Source organism: Lycium ferocissimum, chromosome 7 (genome assembly GCF_029784015.1).
Source record: "Lycium ferocissimum isolate CSIRO_LF1 chromosome 7, AGI_CSIRO_Lferr_CH_V1, whole genome shotgun sequence".
Taxonomy (NCBI): Eukaryota; Viridiplantae; Streptophyta; class Magnoliopsida; order Solanales; family Solanaceae; genus Lycium; species Lycium ferocissimum.
In genome coordinates, this window is record NC_081348.1 from 49,964,130 (window position 1) to 49,982,498 (window position 18,369).

The 18,369-nt window shown below is 34.8% G+C and overlaps 1 protein-coding gene across 6 annotated transcripts; it reads left to right on the forward strand.

The window, feature by feature from the left end:
- Window positions 1–8,811: 8,811 nt before the first annotated feature.
- LOC132065556 (uncharacterized) lies at window positions 8,812–17,266 on the forward strand. Of its 6 annotated transcripts, XM_059458994.1 has the most exons (9): window positions 10,910–11,217; window positions 11,832–11,870; window positions 12,216–12,272; window positions 13,544–13,657; window positions 13,773–13,931; window positions 15,367–15,528; window positions 15,619–15,735; window positions 15,866–15,967; window positions 16,129–17,266. In XM_059458994.1, exons 1-9 carry the CDS (start codon window positions 10,933–10,935, stop codon window positions 16,546–16,548), a joined length of 1,455 nt encoding a protein of 484 aa, XP_059314977.1. In that variant the 5' UTR covers window positions 10,910–10,932; the 3' UTR covers window positions 16,549–17,266. The 6 variants fall into 6 exon arrangements, with proteins under 6 accessions (XP_059314972.1, XP_059314973.1, XP_059314976.1 ...); XM_059458989.1 differs by lacking the exons at window positions 10,910–11,217; window positions 11,832–11,870 and adding an exon at window positions 8,812–9,297; XM_059458990.1 differs by lacking the exons at window positions 10,910–11,217; window positions 11,832–11,870 and adding an exon at window positions 8,812–9,297 and having other exon boundaries at window positions 12,219–12,272.
- Window positions 17,267–18,369: the final 1,103 nt, after the last annotated feature.

The following is an 18,369-nucleotide window of genomic DNA, read 5'->3' on the forward strand; positions in this document are numbered from 1 at the left end:
AAGCATATTTGCGATATCCAAGGGAACTAGCGATAGGGGGGTCCGTTTATACCAACAAAGGTAGTGGCTGCATCTGCTGGTTATGCAGACGTGTGTTATTTATCTCATCCACATAAAGCTCGATCTCAAATAGGTTATCCGTTATACGCGGAGGCATCGCTATATCATGGCGATCCACAAAGTACCATTGTTGCTACTTCTTCGAATCATGTCGTAGATAATAGCTATTCCGCTGGCGCAGTTAATCGCGTGTGGCTTCAGGGGATCAAGCAGATACATTTCATCGAGAAAGACGTGGCTTGAAATGTGATACAAAATTACCCACGTATTATATGAAGATAATCTTTTGCATGCATAGCTCAATTAAAAGGAGGATTTATAAAAAGGAGATAGAACGAAGCACATTTCACCAAAGCTTATTTTTCACACACGATCTCGGTAAGAAAGGTGATATTGATGTAACAAATTCGTTCAAGCGACAATCCCGTATCTACCAAATCTTTGCCAACTTCAACTCTTGAGAAGATGATATTCAAGATTGGAATGCGAAGACCCGACACCTCGAATATTGTCTTCGTCGTGGGAGTGAAATACGCACCGTACTCTTTTTCCCCACCAAGGTTTTGTCCCATTCGGGTTTTCCCCGGCAGGTTTTTAATCCAGGGCACTTCAAAGTGTTTATTAGTATACGTGTACTCTTTTCCTTCATTAGGACTTTTACACGCGGTTTTTTCCTAAAGGTTTTAACGAGGCACGTCATCTAATTAATGGACATCCAAGGGGAGTGTTATGAAATGACAGTGGATGTCCATTAAATGGCGAAGATAGTGCGATATTGAGCGGAGATAATGTTATGAAAGTTATGATACAAAGTCAGATGACGACATGGCGCGAGCCCATATGACCATCATTGTATTTAGGCTATATATATCCATTCATTCTCATTGATGGATATGGGAACAAAATTTAAGTAAAACAAAAAGTATTCTTCGTTTCTTCCGTGAGTAATACTACTTACTTATTTTTAGTGCTTAGTTTTATTTTATAACATACAAAATAGCTATAGTTTCTATTCTCTTCAATTTTCTCTCTCATTATTTTATATTCCATAACAGTGGTATCAGAGCCAGATTCTCTATGGATCTGTGATTTCATTGAAGAAGAAGAACTACTATCAACCACTTTTAACTCATTTTCAACCAAATTTTAATCCTTGCATTTATTTTTAACGCAGGGCTACTTTAAACTAACTTTAATCCTTACTTTTATTTTTAACGCAGGGCTACTTTAAATCACTTTTAACCAATTTTGTAACCCGTACTATTTTTAATTGTATTTCAAATCATGGCAAGCAATAATGTAGCACCCTTTTGGGATGATGTCACTTACGAAACAAAAGCAAATTTCATACTTACAACGGGTCAGAAGAAATTTATGTAAAAAGATATTCACAATAATTTAGTAGCAGAAATAGGCCCATGCGAAAAAGGTTTAAAAGTGCGACATTTTTTTTAATAACTTACCACAAAAGAGAGGAGTAGCTTGTGATTCAACAAGAACAATCCTTTATGGTTGATTTAGTTGAAGAACCTGAAGGTTTTGGTGTAATATTTCGGATGAGAAGGAGAAAGGATTGGGGTTTTCTTTGGCATGAAGGAATGAAAATAAGAGGTGCTTTGGGAAAAGGTGTGTCACAAAAGTATTATATAATACTTTGGATAAATACGAAAAATTGGCTGCCCAAAATACTAAATATCTATTCCATTTCTTAATTTACTTAAGATAATTATAGTAGGAGTAGTTTACATAATTACGCCATAACACTTCAAATAAGTTCCAAGTGTCATCAAATTCACATTTAAGAAGTGCGAAGTAAAATATATCCTTACTATCAAGATATGGTCAATTGAAAAATCAAATGTTAGTTTAAAAATTTCGGGGTGTTATAACTCTCTACCCCTTAAGAAATTTCATCTCGAAATTTACCTTATACTAGTCTCGAAAAGGCATTACAATCAAAGCTATAGAGAAAAATAGATTTTGAATCATGAAAGGATAATCGTTATAAACTCGGTTAACAACAACCTAGTGACCTAAAAGATTTCCGACAAGCACACCAAAATCAAGTCTCGTAAATATCACACCTCAAGAAAAATGCACCCGCAGCGAAAGCCGAATGATATATAATTTCATTAGGAAGTCAACATTTTGATTATCCAAAAATGGTGCTACCTTATTAAATTGATACTCTGATACCAAAACTTGTAGCACCCCCTTTTGGGATGATGCCACTTACGAAACAAAAGCAAATTTCTTCTTACTTACTGTTATACCCCATTTAACCGGAGTCAAAATAGTTTATAACGTTTCGGGTAATTGATAAGTTAATTAAAGTTTAAGGAGTCGCCACCTAATTATTACGGTGAATTAGGGCACCAAAAGTTGATTAAAGTAATTATCTAATGTTAACTCCGTTTTAATGTCTACGAAATCAAAAGATTCTAGGTAAGGGTTCAATTAATCTAAAGGGAAGGTATTGAGCATCCTTTAAGATCCATTAAAAATGGTCAACCGACCGGACTTTAAGTTAATTAAAAAGACTTTAAAAGAATAAATTTAAAGTGTAAAACAACTAAGACACTACTAAAAGGAACCTTAGAGAGTTGGTTTCAAATTGTAAAAGATCAAATACTTTGAGTTTGCCAAAAGTTGATTAAAAGGTTAGGTATCAAGTGTAGATATAAGTATGACATCTCATGGTATTTTGAAAATAACTCATAATTAGACATTTTGAGTTTATAAAGCATCGACAAACGATAGGCTGAAAAATGACCCAATGAACAAATTGTTTTAAAACAAGATCTGGACAAGGTTAGAAGCAAAGATCTAGTTAGGACAACGAATAACGACTTATGCATTATTTTTAAGTTTAGCACCTTTGAAAATTACTTCTTTTAAAGGAAGAGACCATTTGAACTTGAAAAGAGAAAACCAAATATTGATTGTTGACTTTAATCTCTACACTTAAGTCACATTCCATATGATAAAGAAAAAAGTTATAGCTACTGCCCTCGGGGACGTATCCTATCATCTGTGAATAAAAATTATACTCCTTCAATTACTAGTTATAGAGAAATTTAGCACGTCTAAATAATCGATTATTAGTCTTACTGTGCACCCAAATACCACACAAGCAAATAGAGGTAAATAAATCAACACAACGAAGCAAGTTGATGGAACATTTAGCCGAGTTTCAATGTTTCCTGTGCAGCTCGAACATGGAGGAAAAACAGGGGCGTTACAGCAGCTTATGGCAAGCAGTAGGCTTAGGCCTTAAACACGTCAACTATTTGCCTAAGAGACACGGCAATTCTCACGGAGAAACAGCAGCAATTAGCAACATTATCTCATGAATGTGGCAGCAAGGTTGTCGAAGCAACTCGAGGATGTTCGGGATGCGAAATTCCCAGTTCATGTAAAAAAGAGAATGAAAAGGGTGAGTTGATACCAAGAATTGCACATTTTAAACCAAGCTAGACAGTAATTGGAACATAAAATAGTTGACCTGTTTGACAAATTATCAAAGTTTTAGTCTAAGTTGAGAAAAATAGCTATGGGATTTCGAAGGGATTCAAATTTCCAGAAGCATACAAGTAAGGATTAAGCGGCATATTCAAGCAGATTCCGATACCAAATACGACCAACTATAGCAGATATGAAAATGTAAAACTTGTGGGATATGATCGAGTGAGAAATAGGTAACAATATACAAGGAAAATGTGTGCAAACAATTGAACTGTAAAGATAGACAAAGAAAAATGTATGCAAACAGTAGGCAGGATAGAGACATTCACTGTTACATTTCACATCTGTTTTAAATTACTAAATCCTTAACCCAACTTCAATAAAAAGAAAACATTGGACAAACAAACCAATATCTAAACTAAGTAGTATAAAATTAGGCAAACTATCACTAACACTACGTTGAAATTGAACCCGAAACATCACTAAACTAGACTAACATTCAAGTCAGCAGCAATTTAAAGAAAAAGAAAAAAAGTAACCTTAAGAGTAAAAAAAACAGAACATGGGCAGCTAACTACTTGACAATAACACAAATCCCAGGTATAGAAATCTTCCTAATCAAATGTTTAGTAACTCTTTTATGAAAATTCAGAATAAGGTTCAAACATATTAGAGACTTCTATTATGACCGAGACGATGACAATCCATAAGTATGACTTCGAGAAATAGAGGAAAGATCCTAAACCAGCTTAAGCAACTGATTAGCCTCCTTAGGTCCATAATATACGATTGTATACCACTTTTATACACATTGTATACATTATTTATATACTTGTGGTGTATGTATAAAGAGAGCCAACAAAAACCCAACCAACAACCAGCTCAAAAAAAAAAAAATCCACTTAAGATTCTTGTTTTTATCAAATACCCATTACAATATAATGGACTAAGTCTTGATTCATACTTTTTGGTTGAACAGATAAAGCGTAAGCTTGGGTTTTAGTCGATAACAGCAACACAACAAGTATGGTCCATAATGCACAATAGAAACAGAGTTAACATGATTTAATTTATGGAACCTTCATAAAACATACTCAGATATCAATAAACGGCAAAACTAGGACATGAACCTCAATGTCTATTCATCATTCGTCAGTTATAGCAACTATAAGAAACAGGAAGTGCAAACATGTTTCCGAATCACAAATGGCAACAGCAAGACATTAAAACATGATTTTTCTATGCTAACATATTTTAATAAAGACGATAAATCAAAATAGCATCAGATTTTACCTGTTGGTGGTGCAGTGAACGGGGTTGTCGACGTCGAATCTACTCTCTTAACTCACGAACGATTTCGAAATTCGGATTGAAACAACCCAGAAGTTCTTCTCTATCAGAAGTGTTCAAGAGCAAACCCAAAATGACTTATCAAGTCGTATGAATTTTTTTTGAGTAAGCTGCGGACTAAAAAAAAAAATCTCCCTTTCGGCTACGGACTTAAGGCCGTTTTATAGTAGACGAAAACTAGGGTTTCATTCGTTTTTGGGCGGGATTTGAAGTGAAGTAACCGTTTGAAATTAAATAAAGCTGTTCGTTTTCTGAATTTTTTATGTTAAAGCAAAAGATTTCATAGAAATGGAGAGGCATGGTCTGAGTTGGAGAGAAAGTAGCTTGGATTTTCGTTTAAAATAGAAGAAGAGAGAAGGTTGTGAGCGTTGAGATAAAGAGAGGGGAGAAACTTGTATGGAAATAGCATAGTAAAATCTGCCATGGCTAAGAAAGCTTGGAATTTTGCTCAAAGGGGAAGAAGAGTCCAAGAGCGTGGCTGCTGATGTTGGTAGAGGTGCACTAGGTCTAGGAAAATTAGTCATTTGTTCAAATGGGCTGGTCTTAATTCGGTTTGGTCTCTATTGGGCTGAAGCTTGGCCGAAAATTGTGCCATTTGTATTGTTGGCCCTTTTTTCCAATTTCTCATGCTTCCTCATAGAAGTTTATAATTTGAAAAGTGTATATAATAATCACACAATTAGTAATTAATAGTAATAAGGATATAATTCAATGTTACTAATTTATTAATAATAGCAAACTATACATGTATAGATAATGTACTAATAGCGTAAGAAATATTATCTAGATTAACTTTATGATTAACAAGTAATAAATGGGTAGTAACGGGAGGGTAATATTAAAATACTAATTATAATAAAGTAACGGTACTTGCAAACAATAGCAGCAATAGTAATAACATAGTAATGAATAAAAGTATTTAAATTATCAATAAAATTAGAAGCCCACGGAACTAAATCGGAGTAAACGAGGGACAAAATTGGGTGTCAACACTTACAACGTTCAGAAGAAATTTATATAAAAAGATATTCACAATAATTTAGTAGCGGAATTAGGCTCATGCGAAAAAGGCTTAAAAGTGCGACATTTTTTAAAATAATTTACCGCAAAAGAGAGTAGCAGCTTGCGATTCAACAAGAACATTTCATGATAGTTGATTTAGTTGAAGAACCTGAAGGTTTTGGTGCAATATTTATTATGATAAGAAGGAGAGAGGATTGGGGTTTTCTTTGGTATGAAGGAATGAAAATAAGAGGTGCTTTGGGAAAAGGTGTGTCACAAAAGTATTATATAATACTTTGGATAAATAAGAAAAAGTTGGTGCCCAAAATATTAATTATCTATTCCATTTCTTAATTTACTTAAGATAATAATAATAGGAGTAGTTTACATAACTACACCATAACACTTCAAACAAGTTCCAATATCGTCACATTCACGCTTAGGAAGTACGAAGGAAAATATACTCTTACTATCAAGATATGGTCAATCGAAAATTCAAGGGTTAGTTTAAAAATTTCGGGGTGTTACGAATAATCTCTCTTTCAATGCCCCACAAACCTTCATTGGAACTATCAAATTTAGTCAGTTAAGATGAAGTCTTATCTTGAAGCTTATGATTTGTGAGAAGTTGTAAAGGAAGATAAACCCGTCCACTCCCCGGAAATTCTACTCCTACCCAAATCAGAGCTCACTCAGAAGAGAAAACCAAAAGGTACAAAGCTAAAATTATGATTCAAAATTCTGTTGCTGATTCAATCTTTTCTAAAATTATTGCATGTGAAACAACAAAGAAGCTTAGGAAAAACTTAAAAAGGAATATCAAGGAAGTGAACGAGGCTAACAAAATCAAATTTTGAATTTGAAAAGAGATTTTGGATCTCTTAGAATGCAAGAGAGTGAGACAATCACTCAATATTCTGACCTTTGATTTTCAATAGAATCAAGTTGCTTGGCAAAAATTTCAAGGATAACAGAATAGTTGAAAAAATCCTTGTGACTATTCTCGAGAGCTTTGAGTCTAAAATCTCCGCTCTAGAAGAGTCTAAAGATCTCTCTACTATCTCTATTGCAGAATTAATAAGTGCTCTTCAAGCACAAGAGCAAAGAAGAGATTTCAGACAAGATAAAGTTGTTGAAGGTATTTTTTATGCAAAACACCAAAAAGGAAAAGTCAATTATCCTCCTTGCAAATATTGTAAAAAGAAAACACAATTAGAAATTTTTTGTTGGTGCAGATCAGATGCAATATGTGGAAATTGCAAAGAAGCTGGTCATGTTACAAAAGTGTGCAAGTTCAAAGACACCCTAGACAATTCACAAGCATTACTGGTAGAACCAGAAGATGAGGAGGATCAACTCTTTTAGATTACCGCAATAGAAGCAAGGAAGAGTGCGTTTTTCTAGAACAATCAAGTCTTCAAATTCAAAATGGATACACCAACTCGAATTTGAGGGGGGATGTTAAAAACTTTACTTTCCTTCTGCGTCATGATTTAAATAGTGATAGAAATATTTACTTCCTTTTTGGCTAGGAATATTCTAGAATATTTAGTTTCCTTTTAGTTTATTATCTATAAGGAAATAGTAGATTTTCTTTTTATTTTATTCTCTTTTCTTCTCTATAAATAGAGATGTAGTCTTATATTTTTCAATGCAAGAAACAATTCAAGAATCAATACAAAGAATTATAGTTTGTTTTCTCTTCAATTTTCTCTCTTGTTTTTTTCTATTCCATAACATGTATATGAATTGAGAAAGTTTTGATGATTTTCACAATTTGTGGAGTTTTTATGTCTATAAGAAAAAATACAACTTAAGAAATCCAAATTGCATGTCCAAACATAACTTCATTTCATGGTTCCGAATCATGATTTCAAATCCTGTCCAAGCGGCTCCTTAATACTCTCTCCGTCCTATAAAACTTGTGCACTTTTCTTTTGACCAACATTTTGAGATATGTTTTTCACCATATTAACATGAGAAGAAATGCAACTTGTAGTACTTTTCGTATAGTTTTTTAATATATAGATTGTAACTTTAAAATATTGAATTGATCTAATTCAATTTAGCTCACAAAATTAGTTAACTTGACTTTCGAAAAGCGAAATAAATAATTAATATGGGACAGAGGGAGTTTTTTATTTTTTTATTTTTTACAGAGGACTGTGTTGTTATATTTCTCTTCTTCTTTTTGGTATATTTGAAATTTTATTAAGTACTTACGATTTTTAAAAATCTTTCATAAGTTACACAAAATTTGTGGTCAATATCAATAAGAGAGACTCTTCAAAAATAAGTAACAAAAGAAACATAACAAATTTACATTGGACAACTTTAAAAAAAGATTGTTATTATTTTAATCAACATTTCTCCCACATCAAGTAATTTAAATTTTATATGGATTTATGAATCATATATTGAAATCAAAATAATTATCTATTCGCCAGAGAGACTTTTAAAAAATTGGAATAGAATAGATCTGTCATCTAAAATCTAGGTACGAAACTTGGTATAAATGTATGTAACTCAAAGAAATATGTATGAAATTACCAAGTTTCAGACTCGCATATTTGAAGTTTTTAAAACTTTTGAGGACTATGAAATTTATTCTCAAGCATCTAGACTTACAAAACATACTCCCGTCATCCCAATTCATATGACGCTCTTTCCATTTAGTCAGTCCAAAAAAAATTACACCTTTTTATATTCAGCGACAATTTAACTCTAAAATTTCCATTTTACCCTTAATAAAATAATGTATAGCTACAAAAATTTCTTTAGCTTGTTTTAGACTACATAATTCAAAGATCTTCCTTTTGTTTCTTAAACTACGTACTGAGTCAGACAGACTCATATAAATTGAGACAGAGGGAGTAATAAATTTTGGCTATTCCTCGAAGTGGCTATATATGCACTCGCCCCGCTACAAACTTAGCCCAAAACTCCAATATAACTCCAAAAGCCCACTCAAAATTCGAAGCCCCATTAAATTGGGGATTTTGAAAAATTAGGGTTTATCTCTTTTTTCACTTCTCCACCTCTAAAACCCTACTCAAATCAATTACAATTTCACTGCAAAAAATGGGCAAACGAGAAAAGAAATCAGTAAAAACAGATGTTATTGAGTTAGAAGAATTAGCAGAGGTAAAAAAGATTAAGAAATCTAAGAGAATGCGAATTAAGAAAAAAGAAGAAGATTATGAAGATGATGATGATGTTGAAGCTAATGAAGATTTGAGCTTGAAAATTGTTGAAAAAGCTTTGCTTCGTGGGTGTAACAATGAAAATTGCTTGAAAAAGAATGGTGAAGTTGTAATTATTACAGATTTGAAGGGGGAAAGTAAAAATAGTAAAAAAGAGAAAAAGGAAAAGAAGAAGAAGATGAAGAAGGAAAAGAGTGTTGAGAACCAAGAAGACCCTGTAAGTTTTTTTTTTTTTTTTTTTTTTTTTTTTTGTTTTACTTTTTGTTTTGTTCTTCACATAGCTAGATTACATTGGTGAATGTTTGTGCAGTATTTAGCTGGATTGTTACAAAAATATACTACCCAACATGATATATTACACCTACCTAGGCATATTTTCAGTTTACATTTGCATAAGGAACTTCTTTTTGTCTGAAAATTGGTGAAGTTTCTGGTTGTGGGGTGGGGTGGGGTGGGGTGGGACTGGGAGTGATGGGAGGGGGGTGGTTGGGTGGGTGGGAGTGTGATGGTGGTGGGTAGGTTGGGGTGGTGGCGGTAGGGGTGGGTGGGTGGGTTTGGTGGTGGGGAGGCGATAATCAAGGTGGAATGCCGCTTGTGGAACTTGTTTGCCCTACTCAAATCGATAGGAAATTCACTGTAAAATGGGTAAACGAGAAAAGAAATCAGCAAAATCAGATATTATTGAGCTAGAAGAATTAGCTGAGGTAAAAAAAATTAAGAAATCTAAGAGAATGCGAATTAAGAAAAGAGAAGAAGAAGAAGATGATGATGATGATGATGTTGAAGCTAATGAATATTTGAGCTTGAAAATTGTTGAAAAAGCTTTGCTTCGTAGGTGTAACAATAAAAATGGTGAAGCTGTAATTGTTTCAGATTTTAAGGAGAAAAAGAAAGAAAAAGAAGAAAATGAAAAAGATTATTGAGAACCAAGAAGACCCCGTAAGTTGTTTATTTTTGTTTGAAAATTGGTGAATTTTTCGTTTCTTTGTTTGTTTTGTTCGTCATATAGCTAGATTACATTGGTGAATTTTTTTGCTGTACATAATATATTACACCTGCATAGGCATATATTCAGTTTACATTCGCATAAGGAACTTTTTTTTTTCCTTCTGAAAATTGGTGAAGTTTTTGGGGGGTGGGGTGGGCAGGGGTGTGGTGTGGGGGTGGGTATGGGGAGTGGGGTGGGTTTGGTAGGGGTTGGGTGGTGGTTGTATAGGTGGGCTTGGTGGGGACTGGGTGGGTTTGGTGCGGGTGGGTGGGTTTGGGGGGTGGGGTGGGGGGGAGGCGAAAATCAATGTGGAATGTCACTTGTGGAACTTGTTTGCCCTACTCAAATCGATAGGAATTTCACTATAAAATTGGTAAACAGGAAAAGAAGGAAAATAAATCAGGAAAATCATATATTATCGAGTTAGAAGAATTAGCAGAGGTAAAAAAAAAAAAAAAAGAAATCTAATTTAGTGAGACTTAAGAAAAAAAGGGAAGATGATGATGTTGAAGCTAATGAAGATTTGAGCTTGAAGATTGTTGAAAAAGCTTTGCTTCGTAGGTGTAACAATAAAAATAGCTTGAAAAAGAATGTTGAAGATGTAATTTTTACAGATTTGAAGGGGTAAAAATAGCCAAAAAGAGAAGAAGAAGAAAAAGGAAAAGAGTGTTGGTTTTTTTTTTTTTGGGGGGGGGGGGTGGGTGGGTTGGGTGGATAGGGGTGGTGGGTGTTGGGTCGGTTGGTAGTAGGGGGTGGGTAAGTTGGTTTGGTGGGGGTTGGGTGGTGGGGAGGCGACAATCCATGTGAAATGCCACTTGTCGAACTTGGTTGCCCTACTCAAATCGATAGGAATTTCACTGTAAAATGGGTAAACGAGAAAAGAAATCAGCAAAATCAGATATTATTGAGCTAGAAGAATTAGCAAAGGTAAAAAACATTAAGAAAACTAAGAGATTGCGAATTAAGAAAAGAGAAGAAGATGATGATGATGTTGATGTTGAAGCTAATGAAGATCTGAGGTTGAAGATTGTTGAGAAAGCTTTGCTTCGTGGTTGTTCCAATAAAAATGGTGAAGCTGTAATTGTTACAGATTTGAAGGGGGAAAGTAAAAGTAGTAAGAAAGAGAAGAAGAAGAGAAAGGAAAAGAATGTTGAGACCCAAGAAGACCCTGTAAGTGGGGTTGTATTTTGTCTGAAAATTGGTGAAGTTTTTGCTTTTTGCTTTGTTCTGAATTTTTTGTGCATATTTATTAGATAAACCTAAAAAAAGCAAAAAAGAGAAAAAGACCCAGTTAATGGCTGGATTTTGTCTGAAAATTGGTGAAGAGTTTTGGGTTTGGGTGAAGTGGGGGTTGGGGTGGGTGGAGTGTGGGGTTGGGGGTTGGGTTGGGTGGTGGGGTGGAGCTAGAAGAATCAGTAAAGGTAAAATAAATTCTTTTTTTTGAAATGGGAACAGGTTTGTATTGAAATCAAAAGAGCCTGTGAAGGCCATAGTTACAAGGGATGGAATCTAAATATAAGCTACACAAAAATCACCTCGAAAACTATAGACTCTAGGAACTGTATGAGTGTCTCTGTGTCATTTATATAAATCTAAAAGAGTGCGAATTATAAAAGAGGAAGATGATGTTGAAGCTAATGAAGATCTCAGCTTGAAAATTGTTGAGAAAGCTTTGCTTCGTGGGTGCTGGTGCTCCAGTAAAATGCTGAAGCTGTATTTGTTACAGATCTGAAGGGGGTACAGTAAAAATAGCAAAAAAGAAGAAGAAGAAGGAAAAGAATATTGAGACACAAGATGACCCTGTAAGTGGTTGAATTTTGTCTGAAAATTGGAGAAGTTTTTGGACGAGTGTTTGTGGGGGGGGGGGGGGGGGTTGGGGTGGGGGGGGAGGAGACATAGCTAGATTATATTGGTCAATTTTTTTTTGGGGGTGGGAGTTTTTGTGGGGTGGGGGGGTAGGTGGGTTGTTGGATTGGGTGGCGGGGGTAGGAGTCGGGGTGAAGATGAGGTGTGTGTTCGAGGGTGGAGAGGAGACGTAGCTTTGATTATATTGGTGAATTTTTATGCAGAATTTATTAGCTAAACCAATTGTTCTGATTTGAGGTTGATTGATTTATGTGAATTTTCTTTTTAATTTTGTTATTCAGCAGGTGTCAAGCGGAATAGATAAGGGTTTCGAGAGCTTCTGTAGTGAGATGTCTCTGGTAATCTGAATGGCTTCTCCACATTTTGCTGTATGGCGTTTTTGCATGTTCTATATTCATTACTGTGTTTTTGCTTATTGTATACCAATTTCAATTTAAATGTTCAGTTTAAATAAGTTGTGTCTTGCTCAATCCAATCAATAGACCTGACGGTATAGTTAAAGCTGTTAATAGAAAACCAAAATAACTACAAAAGATGATAGTACGTGCCGTAAGTGGCGTTAAAATTATCGTGTCTCGGGATGATTTGCTTGGAGGAAAGGAAAGGAGTGGATGAAATGCCTGAAAATACTTTGTCCATTCCAGCATTTCTATTTTGGGATGTCCAATAATCTTTAAGAGAGCATTCATGTTTAAGTACATGTTTTTTGCACAACTTTTCAAGAACTCAAATTCATTATACTATTCAGACTTATACAAAAATTCATCCTACCATCCTATTCATACTTTGATTTGATGTTTTGAACCTTCAATTGTCTTTTACAATATCGTCATTACCCAGTCAAATTGTGTTAAGTGGACAGAGTTTTTAAGTTGAAGTGAATTATAAAGACTTAAAATAGTTAAACTTAACAAGAAAAGCTTATTGGAATGACAATTCTTACTCAAGTTGGATTTAGAGGCATAAGCAGTTACTGAATTGTAACAGAAACTGATATAGTTTGGATCACTAATCTTCAGAGATGAACTTTGGTCCTGATGTTTCCTATTCAAAAGAAGTCGTTTAAAGAATTTTTTTGTAACTACTAGTAAAATTCTGATATGCTACTGTACAGTTTCGCTCTCAGTACAGTGAGTTTAGAAAATCATGGTAACTCTGGTTTTCTCCGTCCTAACAAAGAAGGTCAAACCAAAAGTTGTGGAACATTTTTTTGTTCCATCTGATTTCACTCCTCTTCACTTTTCCCACTGTATACTGATGATGTCTGTTATCTGATTATGTCAAATTGTCAATGTCACGGAACATGTGAATAAAGCTTATGTAACTCCATTCCCTTGAAACCTGAAGAAAGTCTTTTAAGACAGTTTAATCTTTTCTCAGAAAGAAATTATTTACACAGAAGTCGGTTTAATTATCCTCTTCTACAAAAGTTTACCTTATCAAAAAAAAAAAAAAAATTAAAAAATTATCCTCCTCTTCATTGAGTTGCAAGGTTAAATCTGTACTTTTTTCGTATTTAATTTGGAATTGTCTGGAATGTGAATTACTAATAGTAGCAAAATTTGAGCTTGATAACTAATATGTGCGTTTATTTTCTTGACTGTTTTAGGTGGATGGAATGAAAGAAGAAAACGTGGATAATATAGATATGAATGTTGTTGATCATGCAGCTGAAAAGAATCCTGTTGAGATGTCGAATGGTGTTGTCCTGCGAAGGCTTCTTGTGAGTTGATGTAATAATTTGAGCTGTTTTTTTTTTTTTTTTTTTTTTCACAAATCCAAACACTCTTAAATGGCTTAGCTGGTCTATATCTTTATTATTCATTATATGATCTCAGCGGGGGCCCAGATACTTTGATCCTCCAGACAGCAGTTGGGGAACCTGTTATAATTGTGGTGAAGAGGGTCATACCACAGTCAACTGTACTTCAGCCAAACGCAAAAAACCATGTTTTGTTTGTGGGAGTTTTGATCATAATTCTAAACAGTGTACAAAGGTTAGTAGTTGAAATAGCTGCCATTTTTGTATGCCCCCTTTGTGTTAATTTCACCTTGCTAATCTCCTCACAATTTGTTGAATTGGTTAAATGCAAAGTTTGATCATACGTTTCATTTTTTGATTGACTAATATTGTGCGGCGACCAATTTTGAAGTGCACTTCCGTGCAAGAAACAAAAGCAACAAGTCAATAGTTTTAGGTATACACGTGAGATCTTTGCACTGGCATGCAGCTGTAGATCATTGGACAAAAAACAAACATCCTGAAGTATGTTTCACACCGATCATGGAACCATCCTGTTTTTCTCATTAGCTTCTAATTGATATTATAGATTAACTTTTGGTAGATATGTTCATAGACCGCTGTTCTAAAACTTGAAACATTCCTGCTGTATGTTATTTGAGCTTAAGAAGATTCTTTAAGATTCAATACTAATATGGAGAATGTGATTTGCAAGCATATGGCCAACTTATACCAAGTGTCAGGCCCTAACTCCTTATAGATTAATATTAATTGAAAAATAAATCTTGATGTTTATAGCATGTTTCACTAGTAATTTCTTGTTTCTCCTCTTCTGAATAGTACATCAAACTAAACGAGAAACCCTATGAAATGTCTCAAAAACTCGGCAAAATCTTAAGCTTAAAATTGGTTGAAATTTTATCTAATAGAAATCAACTCAAAACAAGTAAAGTGATTGTGTTGTGTAGCAGTGCCTACGATAGTCTTTTCTCTAAGTTTTGATAATAGAGGGTCTGTATATTTTTGTCGACTTCAAATTTGGATCTTTGGCGAGAATTAGTTATACTTCCAACTGAAACGATGTCTGATGTGGATGAATGTCAACGAAGCCATTCAACTGTCCACTCCTTGGCAACTAAGGTTCACAAAAAGTGGTAAGACCTACTAAGCTGAACTAGAATGCTAACTGCTAAATTGCCACTTCTGCCCGAACATTGCATCTAGATCATAAGTTCCAACTTTTTTCATGGTCCTCAAAGCAACTTTATTTTTTCATAGTTCAGCAATGCCTCTCCCTTATTTTACATGCTATTTATGTCAACTTGCCCATTCCACCTGTCTGCTTAGCAGGTTAAGATTTCTTCAATAGAACTAGGGAAGCACACGATGATTGTGTTCTACTTAGATAGTATCGTAATTTGTAGAATCGTGGAAGTGCATCTGTTGCATGACTGAACAGACTTTTCTTCTGTGTTTAATCTCTCTGGTAGGTTCGGACCTCATCGGCAGGTTCTTTGCTAACCAGAGTATATTGCACATTAGTATTGTGAATGCCCGGGGAGAGGAGCGCCTAAATGTAATTAGGTTTATCCTGGATTTTGAAATGAATATACTATGTGAACCTTAAAATTCCAATGCTATTTCAATTTTGGTCTTAGGAGTATATATCTCAGTCTGCTGATTATGAACAGGGCAAAGAGTGTTTCATCTGCAAGAAGGGCGGTCATCGTGCTAAGGATTGCCGTGAAAAAGACCAAGGACGATCTGAAAGTTCAAAAATGTGTTTAAAATGTGGAGATTCTGGCCATGATATGTTTTCATGCTGGAACAACTATTCGGCTGATGATCTAAAGGTGTTGCTGAAGAAACTTTGATAGCTTTAATTTGATTTGTATTTTTGTGCTTAATTATTAATTTTCCCGTTTTCCTCTTGACCTTGACAGGAAATACAGTGTTACATTTGTAAGAGTTTTGGTCATCTTTGCTGTGCAAGCTACCCTGATGGTGGTCCGAGCGAAATATCCTGTTACAGATGTGGTCTACTAGGCCATACTGGTTTGGTAAGTAAATGGCCATGAAACGGCATGATTCCTCTGTGTGTATGTGTTGTGAGTGTAGTGTGTGTTTCTTTTGTCCTTGTTTAGGAATCTATTGGATGCTGTAATTTCAACTTACACATTTTCGATGCAGGCATGTGCAGGATCTCGTGGGGAGACTAGCGGTACGGGGCATCTTAGTTCTTGTTATAGGTGTGGCGAAGAAGGACATTTTGCACGAGAATGTACTACTATAGTAAGTTACCATATCTGTGATTCACAGCTGCTTAGTTGCATCCTTCCATCTCGTTTTTCCCATTTCTCTCTTTCTCTTCCTTTATAGGTCATTTCTCGCTTCGTACTCTAAATCTCGTTGTTGCAATGTTACCTTATTGTGTCTTTATTGTATGTCTAAAGGTCAATAAGTGGAATCGGGAATTATCAACCCCCAAGAAAAAAGTTTTCAGGGAAAGAAACGAACATTACGAGTTCAGGTCTGCTCCTCATGATTTTGGCAAGGCAAGAAAGAACACACAAAATGGAGGATATACGTCAGGCTACAATTCAAAACAAAGGGCTCGTTGGATCACCGGTGATGCTGAAGACTTCCCTCGATCCAATGGTTGGAGATCTCCTTCAACTCCTGGAAACAAGAGAGCCAGGATGTACAACTTTGGTGCTGTTGATCATTCTTCTTATTCATCTAGAAAGTCCAATAGGCTCGACTTTAATGATTCAACTTCTTATGGATCAGCCAAATATCATCATCACCATAGGTTTTCGGCTTCTCGATTTGGCAACAACAGTCATGATGGGAGGAGAAATTATGAATGGTAACAGAAACACTTTATCTCCTCTTTTTTTGGATGACCGAGAAATCCATCCGGAGCCGAACCTTTGGGCCAACCGCACACGACTTCGCACCTCGGGATACTGGACTTAGTTCGCTTCGCACGGGGCTTGAACTTGTGACCTAAGACACAAGTCCCTCAACCTTTGCCAATTGAGCTAATGACTTGACCTTGGTTAAAGAAGTCTGTGGACCCTTCCTTCAAGGGCTCCTAGATAGTGAAAGGTTGTCCCTTTGCAAGGCTAGAACCCAGGGGCATCTCCTTTTCTTTTTTAATTATTATCATTATATAAATTTGAGTTCCCTTGATTCCATTATTGTTCTCCTGCTAAGGGGCAGGTGAAATTAGGTTCTGTCAATTGTTTAACAAGCTATGCATCTCTCATCAAAAGACTTTCAGATTACTGTGCTCGAGATCCCGACTTGCAAGCTGTGGCCATTCATTGAGGAGGCAAAATTGTTGTTATTTTGATTTTCAACTCCCAAAATCTTCTCTCGGATTTCAAATTCTAGGTTTTATGATTTAACTAACAAACATGTCGATGAGACATAACACTATAGCTTATGTTGTAATGTTGAGGCCTTGACGCCATGATTGAATCTGCCACAGGGTTGCTCAACAGCAAGGTAGTTGTATGTGTAATGATAGATCTTTTTTTATTTGATTAACTAGTGAATTGGTTCGTGCTTCGCGCGATTATAAAATTATTTTTCATTTTATGAAATATTTTTTAATATTCGAATTATAACGATACAAAATTACTCTTTTCTTTAGTCCTTAAATTCAAATGGATTAGATTTTATGTTCTGAAGCATTTTATTATTGTCACTGAGTTTTTTTCTTTTTTCTCCTTAGTCCTCAAATTCAAATGGATTAGATTTCAAGTTTTCAAGCATTTTATGATTGTCACTGAGTTTATTCTTTATCTTTAATTTTTTGACAATTATAGTTTTTTAATCTTCTAGAAATACTTGAGTCTTATATAATTTAATATATATGGGTGGAATATTGTTGAGATATAGTTTTCCTTTGTTCATTTTATATTGTAGATTTTAATCTCTTTATGTCGATATGCATATTAATTTTAAAATAATTCATCTGACATATTTAGTAGGGCAATTCGCAGGAATGTCCTTATTTTGGGTGGTCTTAATTTTTGCCCATTAAATTGGGGTTTTTTTAATTTTTGTCTTTCGTTAGAACCTTTTGGTCTAGGGTTCGAATTCACGCTCGGTCAAAAATTAAAAAAAATTCGCAAGGGAGAATTTACCTTCAAGCAAACTTTTGCCTTAAGGTAGAGTTTTGAAGGCAAAATTTTGCCTTGCGAAATATATATATATATATATATATATTTTTTTTTATTTCGAGTTCGAACGCAGAACCTCGGAGTATTAGGTGAAGGGCAATGAAGACAAAATTTTGCCTTGCGAATCTAAATTTCTGCCTTGCGAAACCCTTTTTTTTTTTTTTTTTTTTTTTACTGAGCTGAAGTTCGAACCAAAACCTCGGAGTATTAGGCGGAGGGCAAAAATAAAAGACCACCAATTTGAGGAGTAAAAATTAAAGACCGCCCTAGAGGAAGGACAATCCGCGAAAAAAAATGGAGTATTTAGTATCTATTTAACTTGTCTTCTCTACCTTTCAATAGTTACATTCTAATTTCTCTCTTTTTTAAAATCTTCGAAAAGAAAAATGCATTAACAACGTCTACTAAAAAGTATTACGGAAACGAGAGAAAAACACAAACCAAATGTCTTCGATTAATTTTGCCTCATCTTCGTCCTTCCTTTTACCTTTCCTTCCCCTG